Source organism: Myotis nattereri (assembly GCF_964212035.1).
Source record: "Myotis nattereri genome assembly, chromosome: 8".
Taxonomy (NCBI): domain Eukaryota; kingdom Metazoa; phylum Chordata; class Mammalia; order Chiroptera; family Vespertilionidae; genus Myotis; species Myotis nattereri.
In genome coordinates this window covers 62,742,624-62,761,328 of record NC_138083.1, presented here as the reverse complement: position 1 = coordinate 62,761,328, position 18,705 = coordinate 62,742,624, and the positions used below count along the sequence as shown (strand labels likewise).

Sequence of the window (18,705 nt, the reverse complement as noted above, 5' to 3'; positions counted from 1 at the left end):
AGGAGAGAGGAGAGAGGAGAGAGGAGAGAGGAGAGAGATTCTTTTGATGTTAAAGCCTGACCTTGACCTCAGATGTTGACAGCTTTTGTTTCTCTTTTCTTTCTCAGACCCAGTATTTATGCCACAGCTTTGCATCCTGGCCCTCTGAGCACAGGTTACCCAATCACCAAACCTTCCAAATAATGGTAGACTGGTAGGCACTTACAAAATTAAGCCAATGCAGGCAAACAAGCAGTAGGGTTAAACAGCACATAGGGCTCAGATTCCATGACTGCATCCACTGAACTGTCAGCTCCTGGAGGGCACAGGTGTGACTTTCCCAGGGTTCAAGGAAAACTTCTGACAGAAGGAGCAACTAAAGATTAAGGGAACCACGGTGGTACAATTAGAGTTGTTTATTATATTATTTTCTGAACTTTTCTGGAATACTTGAAATATCTCACAATTGAAAAAGAGTTCATGCACTCACTAGAAAAGTGTAAGCCTTTTGAATCCATGAGTTTCAGAATATTATCATATTATCTTTGGCAGTATGTATTAAGGTATGTATAAAGTCTGGTCCTGAGTTAGAAAACACTGCTGGGGGAAAAAAACTAAATCAGCTTCAAATAATACTGTTTTGAAGATAGAGTATTTCTTTAAATAAACAATTTAGTCAAATATCATAAATTTCAAGTCTAATCATGGTTTGGTAAGTTTTAAGTGATAACTTGACAAATATAACCTTGTTTATGGTTCTATATGAGTTTACTACAGGAAACACATTTAACATTTAAAAGATTTAATACTTGATTTAGAATTTTTCTTCAAATACCACTTTGAAGTCAAGGCTGCATTTCCAGTCCATGCATAATCTCCAAAGAGAGGAAGATAGCACACAACTTGCTCATCACTTATAATTTAAATAAAGAAACAGTAACCTCAAATTCATCTGTAAACTCAATACAATCCCTATCAAAATCTTAGCTGGATTTTTTGGTAAAAATTTACAAGCTGATCCTAAAATTCATGTGGAAATGCAATGGACCCAGAATAGCCCAAATGATCTTGAAAAAGAAAAATAAAGTTGGAGGACTCACTTCCCAATTTCAAAACTTACGAAAAAGTTACAGTAATCAGGGCAATGTGGTACTGGCATAAGGATAAAATTTTAGATCAAAGGAATAGAACTGAGAGTCAGGAATTAAACCCTCACATTTGTGGCCAATTCATTTTAAACAAAGGTGCAAAGACAACTAATTGGGCAAAGAAGACTCTTTTCAATATATTGTATTGCGTGTGACAACTGATTTTGTATGATCCTACCTAACATGCAAAGAATGAAGATGAATCCCCACCTTACAAAATATACGAAAGTTAACAACAAATAGATCATAGAGCTAAATGTAAGAGCTAAAACTATAAAATTCATAGAACATAAAGGAGTAAATCTTTGTGGCCTTGAGTTAGGCAAAGACAAGTGTTGGCAAGAATGGGGAGAAATTGGAACCTCAAACACTACCAGTAGGAATGTAAAATGGTACAGCCACTTTAGAAAATACTTTGGCAGGTTCTCAAAATGCTTCATGTTGTATTACCATATAACCCATCAATTTCATTCCTAGATATGTAACAAAGAGATTTTTTTAAAGCATGCATCTGCACCAAAACGCGTACATGAATGTTCATAAAACACCATTATTTTCATAAAAGTGGAAACAACCCAAACATCCGTCAACTACAAGTGGATAAACAAAATGTTGTACTTTCATACAATGAAATATTAATCAGCCATTAAAAGGAAAGAAGCACTGACCTAGATTACAACACAGATGAACCTTGGTGACACTATGCTATGTGAACGAAGCTAGTCACAAAAAAACACAGATTAGCATTCCATTTACATGAATCATCCAGATTAAGCAAATCTAGACACTGAAATTAGCCTAGGGCTAAAGGATTTGGGAGGAGACTTTTTTAGTCTTGTCTATGTGCTCTCCAATTTCATCTTTAAAACACATAAAGTAATTCGTTTTATTTCAGAAGTAAATCTATTCAACTTCAGATGTGTTTGTAGAGTAATGAAAAGTTTTTATGCTAATAATGGAATCACTAATTCACCTTTGTGGAATTTGTGACTGTGGTTCATTTAAAACCCAGATTATATAAATAAAACCATTATGACTCAGGCAGTCCACTAGGAAGGACAGGCAGCTATAACACAGACTTCAACCAAATGAAAGCAAAGAATAAAAATATTAATATTTTCCATATTAGATTCTGAAAATAGTGTTGCTCTGCTGGGCTGGTATGGTTCAATGGTTGAGCATCAACCTATGAACCAGGTTACATTCAATTCCCCAGTTGCAGGCTTGGTCCCCAGGAGGAGGCGTGTAGGCAGTAGCCAATCAATGATTCTCACTCATCATTGATGTTTCTAACTCCCTCTCCTTTCCTCTCTGAAATCAATATAAATAAATAAATAAATAAATAAATAAATAAATAAATAAATAAATAAATAAAATAAAATAATGCTGCTCTGATGGATCAAACCAAGGGAATGAAGCCTGAAATTCTTCCGAGATACTGACATTTTCAATTCTGTTATCCTATGGATTGTGATTGTGTTTTACAGCAGAAACAGAATGATTTGGAAGCACACATCTAGGAAATGAAGGTTGCATATCCTATTGTGATGAGAATATTTTAACAGCAATAAGGATATTATGGATCCCAACTTAGCAGAAAAACAAAGAAAGAAGTCTAAAGAAAACTGAATGGGAAAGAAGTCTCTCTCATCTCCCCACACAAATCCTGCTGGATAGAAGATGGGAGGACAGGGCTGGGCAGATCAATTCCTTTTTCTCCCCTGGGACTTCTCTGAGCTGTGGTTCCTGCACACATCCTTCTGAGCTACTGCTGCTCTTCCTCACAGCTTAGCATGAAACAGAAACCAGCACAGCCCATCTGAAGAGGACAGGGTGAAAACCCGCAAAAGCCCACACTCTCCCCTCTCAACACCCTCCTTGGCAGCAATAAACTAATTGCACAAATCTTAAAAATGTTGAGCTTTTAACAAATTGGATTCAACAATCAATTGGAAATGATTAATTTTTTTAAACCTTTTTTTACAGAGGCACTCTGCGTATTACAATTTGCCACTGAAAGAATCAAAGGGTGCCCATGATATGTGATTGAATGAAAAGTAAGACAGCAAATCAAGAATGAAAGTTCTCTTATACAAAGAGAGGGAAGAGGAGGAGAATCCTTTCACGTTCCCAGTGCTCAGAGGGGAAAGTAATTTTTCAAGAATATGAATTATGCCACAAATATAATATAGAATTAGTACGGGGCAGCAAGTAGGGCGTTAAACAGAATACCATGTATGCTAGGCAGAAGTTGGTTCACTCTGTCCACAAATAAGCAAATATTGACTAATTAATGCATGCAAAGAATTGGGCTGTGCATTATCCTCCTTAGAGGACACAGATCCATCCTATCTAATAAAAGAGAAACATGGTAATTAGCGTACGACCGCTACCCTTCCCATTGGCTAATCAGGGCAATATGCAAATTAACTGCCAGCCAAGATGGCGGCTGGCAGCCAGGCAGCTGGAAGCTAACATGAGGCTTGCTTGCTTCAGTGACGGAGGACTCCAATGTTCCCCGCCTGCCGCTGCTGGCCTCTGAGCTGCAACTCTAAGCAACTATGTTACAAATATAGAAGCTAAACAAAACCCCAGAAACCTGCTTTAGTCCGCCAGGCTTCAGCCAGCAGGATCGCAACATTGTTTCAAATACAGAAGGTAAACAAAGGCCAGATACCTGCTTTCAGCAGCGGAGGCCTAAGAGCTGGAGCCTCAGAGCTAAAGATGGCCCAGAATTAAAAAAAAGAAAAAAAGGAGCGGTTGGGAGCTTCAGTCACCTGCCAGCCTGAAAACAGCCCTCAGCCCATCACCCAGACTGGCCAGGCACCCCAGTGGGGACCCCCACCCTGAAGGGTGTGTGACCAGCTGCAAACAGCCATCATCCCCTCACCCAGGCTGGCCAGGCACCCCAGTGGGGACCCCCACCCTGATCCAGGACACCCTTCAGGGCAAACCAGCCGGCCCCCACCCGTGTACCAGGCCTCTACCCTATATAGTAAAAGGGTAATATGCCTCCCAGCACCGGGATCAGCAGAGCCGTGAGGCCTCCCGGCACCGGGATCAGCATGACAGGGGGCAGCGCCCAAACCCCTTGATAGCCCTGCGGCTCTGTGTGTGACAGGGGGCGGGGCCACAACCTCCCTATCGGCCCTACTCTGTTTGTGACAGGAGAAGGTACCCCTACCCCCTGATCAGCCCTGCTCTCTGCCTGATAGGGGGGAGCTCCCCAACCCCATGATCGCCCTGCGGCTGTCTGTGACAGGCTGTGGTGCCCCAACCCCCTGATCGGCCCTGCTCTGTGTGTGACAGGGTGTGGCGCCCCAAAACCCCGCCCCCCCCCCCACGGGCCCTGCTCTGTGTGTGATGGGGTAGAGCCATAACCTCCCCATCGGCCCTGCCCTGAGTGTGACAGTGGCAGCGCCCCAACCCCCTGATCGGCCCTGCTCTGTGGGTGATAGAGGGAGATGCCCCAACCACCCCCCACGGGCCCTGCTCTGTGTGTGACGGGGAAGAGCCATAACCTCTCTATCGGCCCTGCCCTGAGTGTGACAGGGTGCAGTGCCCCAACCCCCTGATCCGCCCTACTCTGTGCGTGACAGGGGGGAGCTCCCCAACCCCCTGATGGGCCCTGCTCTGTGCGTGACAGGGGGGAGCTTCCCAACGCCCTGATCGACCCTACTCTGTGCGTGACAGGGTATGGAGCCCCAACCCCCCGATGGGCTCTGCTCTGTGAGTGACAGGGGGCAGCGCCCCAACCCCCTGATTGGCCCTGCTCTGTGCGTGACAGGGGGTGGCGCCGCAACCTCCCCATCAACCCTGCCTTGAGTGTGACAGGGGGCGGTGCCCCAAACCCCCAATCAGCCCTACCCTGAGCATGACTGAGGGTGGCATCGCAACCTCCCGATCCACCCTGCTCTGTGCATGACAGGGGCGGCGCCCCAACTCCCCAATCGGCCCTGCTCTGAGCCCGACCAGGGGCTGCACCTAGGGATTGGGCCTGCCCTCTGACACCCGGGAGCAGGCCTAAGCCAGCAGGTCGTTATCTCCCGAGGGGTCCCAGACTGCGAGAGGGCACAGGCCGGGCTGAGGGACCCCCCCTTCCCCCCGAGTTCACAAATTTCTGTGCACCGGGCCTCTAGTGTCTTTATATTGTCAAATCATAAATCCAAAGAGATTTTGTTTGTTTAAAATTATGAAAACTAAGGAGAACAGTAGCATATTTCTACAAAGATAAGGAGGGATAATAAAATGCACTGGACTCCAATAATTAATGAGACAGAACAAACAGCAGTAGGCACAAGCAACAGCGGGGAGTTTATTTTTAGCTCGAACATTAGGCAACGTCATTACAAGCACGATTAAGTCTAGCAATAAGCTGCCAACACGATTGAAAAATTGCCATCACTAGAGAGATGCAAGACTGCACCAAGGGACACAAGGCAAGGACAGCCGGAGGATAACTAGATCAGGCCTTCGAGGGTTAGAGGGACTGACGGCCACAAAGGCCATGTAGACATTGCTCACACTCTCTCCACAAATATAGATTCTAAAAAGCATTCACCTGAAATTAACATCCAAATTTTAACTGCTCATCCCTGAAGCAATGCTATGGAGTTTTGCCTTGCACATATAAAACTAATAATTGTAGCAATCTATAACACTAATCAGATATATAATACTAATATAACATATATAATAGGACTCTTTTAAAAGTACAGACATAGCAATATAGTAATAGATATCTAATAGCCAAATTTTAGGAAAAGCAATTACAATAATTAGAAATACAATCATATAAAATTTTTTCTATTGCTGTTTTGCTTTGAGATGGTAAGTGAGCCAAACTACAAACCACATAGTCACTTGAGAGTACCAAATTTCACCAAAAGCAGTCAACCCCTTGAATGTTATTTCAGAATAGGTAGGTAAATAGCAAATGCTCTGCTTACATCATACAGAAATCTCCCTGTAGAAAATGGTATTATCAAATGAAAACAGCAGATTATGAAGAATCATGATCCCACTGACATAATTATCAACACATACATAGTGAGATACCTGAAGAATGGCCATCTAATGTCAATAGTGGGAATATCTGGGTAGTGAAATTTTGGATAATTTTACTTTCAGCTGTATAGCATTTGTGCGGTTGTTCTATCAGAATAAAACTATAAATCTCAGGACCCAGACTACTGGATTCAAATTTCAGCTTTATACCGTATTGACTGTGTGACCCTGAGCAAGTTACTTAACCTCTCTATGCCTCGGTGACCTCACCCGTGAATGGGGAGAGAAACAGCCGCTGCCTCAGAGTGCTGTGAGAGAACTAATGTGTTAGCACAGAACGCACTCAGAATAGTGCATAGAATACATACAGCAAGCCCTCGGGACACAGCAGCCAGTCATAGAAGCAGCAGTCCTGCTAATATTAAACCAGCTATTTGTAAAACAGACTTATTACATTCATTAAAAGCAGCTGCAAAAGCAACTATTTCATGGCCAAAAGTAAAAAGGGGGAGCAAGAAAATTCCACTGTTTAAGTTTCATTAACAACCAAAACCCCAAAAAACTAGCAGAACAACTACAAAGAACACAAAAGTATGTAACGAAGATGCCTCTAAGAAGACACGTTTTCCTTCAATCCGCCCCCCTCATTTCAGGAGTCAGCGTGCACAGCTGACTAACAGAGTTGAAGAGATGTTTCAGGCAGTGGCTTCATGTATGCAAGTCTGTCCTTTTAATTTAGTAGCAAAATAAAAGACATTCTAATGAGGTTAGCATTTGTAGGCCAGAAGATTTGTCCTAATTTTCTTTTTTTTTTTAAGGAGTTTTTTAAAGGTTTTAATCTATAAACGCTGGAAAGTTAGTTTTAAATGAGGACTTATATAAAATGAAAATTATAATAAACATACTCTTATTTGTTAGAAGCTGATAATGAAAATGATGGGTTATCCCAGGGGTTGGCAAACTGCAGCTCGCGAGTCACATGCAGCTCTTTGGCCCCTTGAGTGTGGCTCTTCCACAAAATACCGACTTCTGCGCATGGGCCACGAAGTTTCAATCGCACTGTACGTGCACACCTGCATGTGGTATTTTGTGGAAGAGCCACACTCAAGGGGCCAAAGAGCCTCATGTGGCTCGCGAGCCACAGTTTGCTGACCACTGGGTTATCCAGAACCCTGGATTCTCTTCCTTTGAGGGAGAGAGGCAATAAACAGAGTAAGTGCGCTGGCCAGGTGGATCAGTGGTTGGAGTGTTGTCCCATACACCAAAAGGTTGCAGATTTAATCCCCAGTCAGGGCACGTACAGGGGGTAACCAATTGATGTTTCTCTTTCTCTCTTCCTCCCTCCTTGCCTCCCTTCCTCTCTCTTGAAAACAATTAAAAAATATATCCTTTGGTGAGGATAAAAAATATACATTATATATATATATATATATATATATATATATATATATATATAAAATAAATGAATAATTAAGTGAATTAAATAGTATATTAGAAGGTGGTAAGAGCTACAGAAGGCGGGAAAAGGAGGGAAGTATTGACATTTTAAATGGGGTAGGTAGAGAAGCTGACCTTTGTGTTTGGATCAGACAAGGGAAAGTTCAACCTATCTTACTCCATAATTATTTGCTCTGATGAAAGTTTTAATCAGCTGAAAACTCTCAGTTAAGACAAGATATTGGTTATCCCTGTGCTTCATTTATCCTGACCACCCCTTTCAACTTTGATAATATACAATCTAGTTATTACACAAATTCTGTTATAGGCACCGTGTGTTGGTGTCTACTATTTCACTTTTTAAAATCTAAAAGACATGAGCTTCTTAAATAATCTTTTCCATAAATATTTTCAGCAAATAAAAAGAATTAAGAATTAGAGAGGAGTCATCTACTGTTCTAGTAACCCAATGTCTATTCCCCCATTTTCCAGTTAGAGAACCCAGACTTTATTTGGGGAACAAAGACTATCTGACTTGCAGCCAATGTGACTCAGATGGAGCTGATAGCTCTGGGGTAAGGATATTACCTGGTGCTACTAGTAGGAGTGCCAACCTTCCCCCCCCCACCCCTCCCAACTCAGTACAGCATCAAGTTCAAGAGTGAGCACGTGACCCAAATGACCAAAGAGAACCCTCAGGTACCAAGACACAGAGTGCAACTCTTGGGAAAGAAGTGTTTTCCTTCACTAGAATGCTAAGGTGTCAGAATGCAGGCAGAGTTGTTTGCCACCCTTAGTGAAGGGAAGAAAAGGGTCTGCCTTATGAAGCTAATCTAGAGGTAAGCCTCGCAAAGAAAAGGAATAGAGTTGGGTGCCTCTGACAATACATTGAAGGACTTGAAGTCAGTCCTGCCTTCAAATAGGCACCCCCCTTACATTTTTCTCATAGCTAAAGAGTACGTTTCCTTTTTTGTTTTAATCATTTCCAGCTGGGTTTCTGTCACTTGCAACTACTAGAGTCTTGCCAAATACAAAGAACCCTTCAGAAAGTGATCTTAGTATTTTCTTTTGAAAGCCAACAACAAGGTATGCTTACCCGTTCCTGACCAGCAGTATCCCAGATGAGGAATTTGTGAAGTTCATTTCCACAAGGCACAGTTTTGGTCATAAAAGACGCCCTGAAAAAACACAATCAACATCTCCACATTACCAGTTATCCTCTACAATCTTCAAAAAGACTTCTGTTTCAAACAAGTTAACATTATGACTCATTTTATTTAATTTAACATTAAAGATCCATATCATCTTTGTCCTTGAAGGGCCACAAAGAGGAAAGGAGGGCTGTTAGGATTCTGTCACCCAAAAGAAAATACTCTACATTTTCTGTTAGTCCAGCTGGAGGTTTTAGAAGAGGAAAAACGGCAAAGAATGTATTCAAAATACTGTTTTCAAAAACATTTATCATCAGGTGTTCTCAGACAAGATGACCAAGATCATAAAAGCAAATGAAACTGTAGATTTTAAAAACTTATTATAACAATTAAGAGTGGAAGGACAGCTGATATTTGGACATTTTCCAGTTTGGGCCTTGCAATGGCACAAGTAAAAAAAATTGCCTTGCCCGGGCCTATGTGGCTCCATTGGTTGGGTGTTGTCCCATGAAGCAAAAGGCTGCTGGTTCAATTCCTGGTCAGGGCACATACCTGGGTTGTGGGTTGATCCCTGGTAAGGGGATTACAGGAGGCAGCCAATCAATGTTCTGCTCTCACATCAATGTTTCCCTCTCTCCCTCTTCCTTCTTCTCTCTCTCTCCATAAAAATATCAATAAAAATATTTTTAAAACAATTACCTTACATCTTTACCTTGCTATCAATCTCACACTAGCAGCACCAAAAAGAATACTATCTTATTCCCATCCTACTTGCATACATGCAGGGGTAAAGATGGATCGTTTAAATAAATAGTTATGCTTTCTCAACAAAAAAAGGAAATTTGAAATTCTCAGTAGATAATGAAACACTTGGTATTTTCTTTTTGCATATTTTCTTTTTTATTTCCAGTATTTATAGTTTTATTTAATTTAAATCTATTTTTATGTAATTTATTTTCTATCACCATTTATTCCCCATATACCCTCTTCCACCTCCACCTATCCCCCTCTACCTCCTGCAGTTACCACGGTGTAACCTGTGTTCATGAGTTCTTTTTCTTTTTGTATATTTTCTCTTAACAAGCTTTTTCATTGAGCTCATGAAAGATGTAAAAATCTAAACAAGAAATATTTAATACCCTTGACTTCTTTGAGAAAGATAAAGCTTCTCCTTCAATAAAAAACAGCAAGCATCCCCAATAGTGGACAACCAGACATGAGAAGCCTCCTCCTGTGATGGAATAAGTACATACATCTCCTGTACAGCGTTCTAGCCAAAAAATGTTTCATCTGAATTCAGTCATGAGGAAACAGTCAGGCAAATCCAGGATGTGGAAGGTTTTATAAGGTAACTGGCCTGAATGCTTCAAATAAGTCAATATTATGAAAAGCAAACAAAACAGAAGGCATGGAGATTGTTCTAGAATCTAGATTAAGAAAGAAGAAAGCATAAATAAAAATACTAGAGGAATCCACAGGCAGCAAAATCTCAGACATATGCCGAAGCAATTTCTTCACTGATACTGCTCCTAGGGCAATGGAAACTAAAGAGAAAATAAACAAATGGGACTACATCAAAATAAAAAGCTTTTGCACAGCAAAAGAAACCATCAACAAAACAACAAGAAAGCCCTCTGCATGGGAGAACATATTTGCAAAGGTTATCACCGATAAGGGTTTAATCTCCAACATTTACAGGGAACTCATACAACTTAACAAAAGGAAGATAAACAACCCAATCAAAAAATGGGAAACGGACCTAAATAAATAGTTTCGAAAGAAGACAGAAGGAAGGCCAAGAAACATATAAAAACATGCTCAAAGTCACAAATCATCCGAGAGATGCACATCAAAACGACAATGCGGTACCATCTCACACCTGTCAGAATGGCTATCATCAACAAATTAACAAACGAAGGATTTGTTGGCGAGGATGTAGAGTGCTGGCAAGGATGTGGAGAAAAAGGAACCGTTGTGCACTGCTGGTGGGATTGCAGACTGGTGCAGCCACTGTGGACAACAGTATGGAGTTTCCTCAAAAAACTAAAAATAGAACTCCCATTTGACCCAGTGATCCCACTTCTAGGAATATATCCCAAGAAACTAGAAACACCAGTCAGAAAGGATATATGCACCCCTACATTCATAGCAGTACAATTCACCATAGCTAAGATTTGGAAACAGCCTAAGTGCCCATCAGTAGATGAGTGGATTAAAAAACTGTGGTACATCTACACAGTGGAATACTATGCTGCAGTAAAAAAGGAGTTTTTACCATTTGCAACAGCATGGATGGAACTGGAGAGCATTATGCTAAGTGAAATAAGCCAGTCAGAGAAAGATAAATATCACATGATCTCACTCATTTATGGAATATAATGAACAACATAAACTGATGAACAAAAACAGGTCCAGAGACAGAGAAGCATCGATCAGACTGTCAAACCTCAGAGGAAAGGTAGGGGAGGATGGGGGTAAGAGGGAGAGATCAACCAAAGGACTTATATGCAAGCATATAGGCCTAACCAATGGACACAGACAACAGGGGGGTGAGGGCATGAGTAGGGGGGGGGTGGGGGGGTAATGTGGGGATAAGGACACATATGTAGTAACTTAATCAAAAATAATAAAAAGAAAAAAAAACAAGAAAGCAATAAAACAACCAAATGCACTCACTATATGGACCTTGACTGGATCCTGGATTAGGAGATAAAACAGCTTTAAAAGATATTTTGGGTCAACTGGAGGAATTTAAATTTAGACTATATGTCAGATATTACCATTGAATCAAAATTAAGTTTCTGGGTATGAATAATGTTCTTATTCTTAGGTAAGATTACGTTCTTATTCTTAGGAGATGCATACTAGAGTTTTTAGGGGTAGTGCCAGGAAGTCTTCCTTCTCTTTCATATGGCCGAGCTGGCCCACCCAGGCCAGTACAGAGTCCAGCCCTGTATTCACGCAGCACTCATCCCAGTAATATTTCCTCAACTTCCACTTTACCCTAAGATAAATTACAGAATTCCCAAGGAGAAAAGTATAAATTCCTGCAATTCCCTCATTATTCTCACAACATACATATATGCACTATGGGTTAATAGAGAGTTCTAATTATCATACGTATTTTTCTTAGGTGATATGAGGAAATATTATCAAAACAACTTCTGTCCCATGACATTTCATTTCTTTAAAAGTGTTCAAAATACATCCCAAACTACTGATAAGAGCACAAATAATTCAAAAATGGAAATATCTTTATTACTTTTCTCATTACAAAAGCAATACATATACTTTGCTAAAAAAGAAAATAAAAATCAATTGTCCATCTCACCACCTAGCCACAATCATTACTAATTAGTTGGTATATATCCTTGCAAATTATTTTTATACAACTTTTACCCCAAAATTGATCATAAATTTTGTTTCTTCTCTACTTTACATATAATGAACATCTTTCTGTTTCTTTTTTTTTTTAATATATTTTATTGATTTTTTTACAGAGAGGAAGGGAGAGAGATAGAGAGTTAGAAACATCGATGAGAGAGAAACATCAATCAGCCGCCTCCTGCACATCTCCTACTGGGGATGTGCCCGCAACCCAGGTACATGCCCTTGACCGGAATCGAACCCGGGACCCTTCAGTCCGCAGGCCAATGCTCTACCCACCGAGCCAAACCGGTTTCGGCTTCTTTCTGTTTCTATAAATACAAATGAACATCATTATCTAAATGATGTTATACAACATGTTATAAATTTATTCACTACTCCATTGATAGACATTTTGGTCAACTATTTTCATTATTAAGACAATAATTAAATAAATATCCTTGTACCTAGATCTGTGGATCCTTGTACAACTATTTCTTTCGAGTTAATTCTTAGAAGCAGACATGCTCTACTTTGCTGTGGATTATACCAACCTACACGTCCATGGCAATGTATGGGACCATCTTCTCCCCGACCAATACTAAGCCTTCAAATCTTTTCCAGTATGACAGGTAGAAAATGCATCTCAGTCCTATTTTTATCATGCTTATTAGAGGTTTGAACATCATTTTAGTGTTTATTATCCACTTGTGCTTTTCTTTTGTATCTTTAGTTCATGACTTTTGCCCACTTTTCAGTTGGGGTGCTCATCCATTTCTTATGCTGTTTTCGTATTTTATACTAATCTTTGTAATAGTATCCTTAAAAAATATTTTTTGCAGTTTAATCTTTGCCCTTTAACTTTGCTTATGGAATTTTTGTCATAAATGCCTTTAATTTTTTTTAATTTTTTAAAATATAATTTTTATTGATTTCAGAGAGGAAGGGAGAGGGAGATAGAGGTAGAAACATCAATGATGAGAGAGAGTCATTGATTGGCTGCCTCCTGCATGCCCCCTACTGAAGATCGAGCCTGCAACCCAGGCATGTGCCCTTGATCAGAATTGAACCTGGGACCCTTTAGTCGGCAGGCAGACACTCTATCCACTGAGCCAAACCGGCGAGGGCATAAATGCCTTTTAAACTTTTATGTAGACCAAGCATGTCAAACTCAAAGGCTAACACAGGCCAAATAAACAAGGCTTAAGTTTATGTGGGCCACAAAAAAACAAAAGCTTCAATTTTCATAGAAATGTAGGTTTATTTCAATAGAGACATGATGAATACAAAAGGCTGAAATAGGTGAGTAATCATTAACATAAAATAGAACATTTTAATAAAAATTAATATTTTTTCTTGAACATTAACATACCAGACACTGAATAACTGCACAAATTAATAAGCGTAATGCAAATAAACCTATTTTTCTTGTTCTCTGAAACTGAAATATTTCCTGTACACACCAAACAAGTCAGTCCAAGACTAATGATGTGGCAATTGGCTGCTAAAATATTCGCTGCTAGTATTAGTGGAGAGAAATGGTGCGCCTGCACGTAAGGTGTGTAAGGGAAATGAACGCAACGCGATTAAAGTAATCAGTCATTAGCGAACGTTGTAGTTCGTTATTAATAATTATGTATAACAGGATAGTATAAAAATTAAGTTATGTACCACATGATCTCACTCATTTGTGGATTATAGAGAACAACATAGACTGATGAAAAGGGACAGACCCAAAGACTGAGAAACAGCGATCAGGCTATCAAACCCCAGAAGGAAAGTAGGGGCAGGCGGGGGTAAGGGGAAGAAATCAACAGAAGGACTTGTATGCATGTATATAAGCCAAACCAATGAACATGGACAACGGGGGGATGGGAGCATGAGTTTGTGTGTCGGGGGGAGGTTGGGGGTTAATGGGGGGGATGAGGACACATTTGTAATACTTTAACTAATAATAATAATAAAAAAAAGAAAAAAAATTAAGTTATGAAATTTTTATTAAAACGTTTCTTATATACCGTTATATTAGCTAGGCCACAAAAGTATTTATTGTGGGCCACATGTGGCCCACAGGCCGTGAGTTTGACATGCTTGATGTAGACAGCTATATCAATATTCTGTTTTTGAATTTATTTTTGTTTTTACTCTGATATAAGGAAGATTTTCACTCATTCTTCAATATGTCCTAGGCAACAGGATAAATGCTACATCAAACCTATTCTTTAACAGTTCTCAGACTTGGAAAACTAAGTTCATGCCTTTAAAATCTCAGGATCATAGATGTTAGAGCTGGGAAAAAACAAAAAATATCCAGGCCAACCCCTTCAGTTTACAGATAGGGACAGTGGGGGCTTCTGAGACCCAAAAGACCACACTGACCTTGGTCAAAGAAGAACCTGAAGGCAAAGTCAGGAAAGAATGCAGAGGCCCTCACTGCCGGTCTGAGTGGAATGAGCACTTAGAAAGTCCCTCAGTTTATTCACCTGTGAAACAGGACCAATATCTACTCTACATGACGTAGAGGGCTGTTTTAGGATCAAATGAGGAAATAACATCTGTGAAATTTCCCCTTGATACACAATAAGCCTGTGAGGAACAGCTTTAGTAACAGTAATATGCATATCCTATATATGTATATACATTTATACAAATACACACATATGTATGCACACACACATGTACATACTCTCCTCTGTTCCTGATTTCTTGCCACTAGAACAAAGACTATCAATATTTAGAATCAAGATTGATCATTAATCTTTTGGTTGTTTAGGGTGTTTTTTTTTTTCAGCCTCTTTGCTAGCTTTCAATCTTAAGACGCTCAAGTGTCTTTTCATCTCTATGGATTTCCTTCCAGAGTGGTAGAGAAGGAGCATCGAAAATACTGAACTGACTTCATTATCTGTGGGAATCGAAATCTGGCAGAAATAACCCAATGTCCTTGTAAAAGTTAGAATAGAGAGGGAGATACACCACACACACACACACACACACACACAGGATGTTAACACAATCTGCTTGAATAGCAGAGCCAAGATTTTTCAGGATGAGTCACAGGAGATGATAAGAATTAACTCTTTCAATGCTAAGACAATGACATTTCATAGCCTATGGCCTTTTCCCAATGAGAATGTGATCTCAGTGGGAAGAACGAGGGTGCACTTTAAAAGTGAGTTAAAGTGCACCCTCGTTCTTCCCACTGAGACCACATTCTCATTGGGAAAAGGCCATAGGCTATGAAATGTCATTGTCTTAGCATTGAAAGAGTTAATTCTTATCGTTTCCCATGACTAGGAACCCTCACCCTCATGCACTGCTAGTGGGAATGCAGACTGGTGCAGCCACTGTGGACAACAGTGTAAAGTTTCCTCAAAAAACTAAAAATGGAACTCCCATTTGACCCAGTGATCCCACTTCTAGGAATATATCCCAAGAAACCAGAAACACCAATCAGAAAGGATATATGCACCCCCATGTTCATAGCAGCACAATTCACCATAGCTAAGATTTGGAAATAGCCTAAGTGCCCATTAGCAGATGAGTGGATTAAAAAACCGTGGTACATCTACATAATGGAATACTACGCTGCTGTAAAAAGGAAGGAACTCCTCCCATTTGCAACAGCATGGATGGACCTGGAGAGCATTATGCTAAGTGAAATAAGCCAGTCAGAGAAAGATATATATATCACATGATCTCACTCATTTATGGAATATAATGAACAACATAAACTGATGAACAAAAACAGATCCAGAGACAGAGAAGCATTTATCAGACCGTCAAACCTCAGAGGAAAGGTAGGGGAGGGTGGGGGTAAGGGGGAGAGATCAACCAAAGGACTTGTATGCATGCATATAAGCCTAACCAATGGACACAGACACTAGGGGGGTGAGGGCATGAGCGGGAGGTGGGGGGAGGGGCATGGGGGGGGGGTAAGGACACATATGTAATACCTTAATCAATAAAGAAAAAAATAATGAAAAATAAAAGTGGACTCACTTGGTTCGAGTTACAAGTTTACAGCTTACCTAAACAAATTACCTAGCTGCTCTGTCCCTTGGGGCCAGCAGGGTGACTGAGAAAAAGGCTCTTGTGCAAGGGACATGAACTGAAGTGTCTATGGGGCCAAGTAGGACATGTAAATGAGCAAAGCGGGCTAGGAGTAAAATACTGGTAAAAATAATAGTAGCAACAATAATAATAGAGGGGACAACATGGAGCAGAGAGAGCCCGCCCACCCACAGGGAGTAGAGCACCTCTGGCTCACATCTGCATGGCTTCTGCCACCAGAGCATGTGCTCCAAGCCTGCTGATTTATGCAAGAAGCCAGAAATATAAGTGTATTACATAAAAATCTTCAGAGTCCTCATCATTAGCTTAAATTTTTTAAACCAGGCTAAACAAAACACATCTATAAGCCACACTGCCAGCCCGCCAAATTTACCAGCTGAGGAATAAGCACATAATTTTTTTTAAAAATATATTTTATTCATTTTTTACAGAGAGGAAGGGAGAGAGATAGAGAGTTAGAAACATCAATGTGAGAGAAACATCGATCAGCTGCCTCCTGCACATCTCCTACTGGGGATATGCCCGCAACCCAGGTACATGCCCTTGACCGGAATCGAACCTGGGACCTTTCAGTCCGCAGGCCGACGCTCTATCCACTGAGCCAAACCGGTTTTGGCAGCACATAATTTTTTGAAAAGGATTCCATTTATGCCATCTTCCAAATATCTGTTTGTTCCTACAGGCTTTATTTTTCTGAAACTGGTTTGGAAACATTTTCTCAAAATCTCAGAAGAGATAAGAAATTTTGAGCAATTTTAAAATTGGGAAAATAAACTATATCAGGAAAAGACAACAGATAGGAACGGAGGAGCTGAGCTTAATCTTGTTGCCAGAAAAAAGTGAGAAATTATGTAGATAAAAAGCAGAAGGGCACATAATTTAATACTACAATCATTTAAAATTGTGTTTCTGAAGAAATTTGAAGGTGTAAGCAATGTTTAAGTTTGAAATCTACAGGGGAAAAAACAATTCAAAATCATATATACAAAATTTTCTAAAGCTGGTAACTATATACAAAAATAAGGACAACCTTTCTGAAAAACAATGTGGCAATATCCATCAATAACTTTAAATATGTTCTTTTTCTTTGACTAAATTACTCCATTGCTATGAGTTTAACTCAGTGAAATAAAAAGAGGTACATGAAAGTATTTATGCCCAAGGATATACATCATAGCATTATTTATAATATTTTTAAATATTTTAAACAACCTAAATGCCTTAAATGAAAGTAGAGCCATTAAAAATCATTATTTTTAAAGAACATTTGATGGCATATTTTCACAATATAATGTTAAATGAAAAAAATATTTAATACATACAGTATATAGGAAAAAGACCAGAAGAAAATACAGCCAATGTTTGCAGTGGTTACTCTAGGAGATAGGTCATGGGTAATTTTTTATATTTTTCCTCATGGTTTTCTTCATTTTCAATTTTTCTAATGGGTACGTAATTAGAAAAAAACTACTATTTTCATCATGTTTTTGAAGATTATGTAACATTATAGGAACATGTTTATAATAAGTAGAAAACAGGATATAAAACTATATATATTATGATTTCTATTTTATAAGTTATGTGTTTTTTAGCTTTTTAGAGTGAACATGAAATTTTAAAAAATTTTTAATACTTACCTGAGGATATACTTACTGATTTTTAAAGAGAGAGAGGAAGGGTGAGAGAGAGATTAATGTGAGAGAAAAACATCGACTGGCCACCTCCTGTACACACCTCAACCTGGAATTGAACCCACAACCTACATATGTGCCCTGACTGGGAATCGAATCCATGACCTTTGCTTTATGGGACGACACTCCAACCAACTGAGCTATACCAGCCAGGGTGAACATGAACTTTTATAATCAGAAAAATTAGACTTTAATCTTGACTTTGTCAAGAAAATGCACAGAGAGCATTTAAAGTATTCTGTTTATGCCATCTTCCAAGAAATCTGTATTCATGGAAAAGAATAAGGAAGACCTACGTGGATAAAGAATACATGCTGTAACACGTTAGGTAACGTGTGATACTGTTTTTGTTTTTAGATATTTATGTATGGTCTAAACTTTTCATAATATGCATTATAATTTAAAGATATATAATGTTTTAGCTAATAAATAGTGTGTCTTATAGACAAATTTTAGGCTTACAGAAAAATTAAGCAGAAAATACAGATAGTCTTCATATAATACATAATTTTTAAAAAACCCTAAACAACTACAATGCATTTGCTAGACAAAGCACTGTCAACAGTATTTGATTGGCTACCAATGATTCATTGGGGCGGGGAAAGGCTTCCTCATGCTGCCCCTCCCACCACGAAGTAGAGTTTATTTCCCCTCCCTTGAATCTGGGTTGACATGACTTGCTTTGATCAAGAGATTGTGACCAAATGACATACTTCTGTACAGGCATAATGATGTTTATAACTATACATAACAGTTAGACTTAACACTTTTATATATTTACCATATTTGTGGTAGAAGCATGTATTGCCTTTTTATTTTAAAAAAATATCATTACAAAAGGAATTCAGATTTGTT

At 39.4% G+C, this 18,705-nt stretch overlaps 1 protein-coding gene across 3 annotated transcripts in view; it reads right to left on the bottom strand.

Annotated features, from left to right (window-relative positions):
* Nucleotides 1-18,705, bottom strand: part of RAB31 (RAB31, member RAS oncogene family) — a 129,631-nt gene that overhangs the window by 60,530 nt on the left and 50,396 nt on the right. For all 3 annotated transcript variants that reach the window (XM_081096869.1, XM_081096870.1, XM_081096871.1), the window contains one exon: nucleotides 8,668-8,749. In XM_081096869.1, coding sequence (XP_080952995.1) covers nucleotides 8,668-8,749 — 82 coding nt within the window. The remainder of the gene's footprint in view (nucleotides 1-8,667; nucleotides 8,750-18,705) is intronic.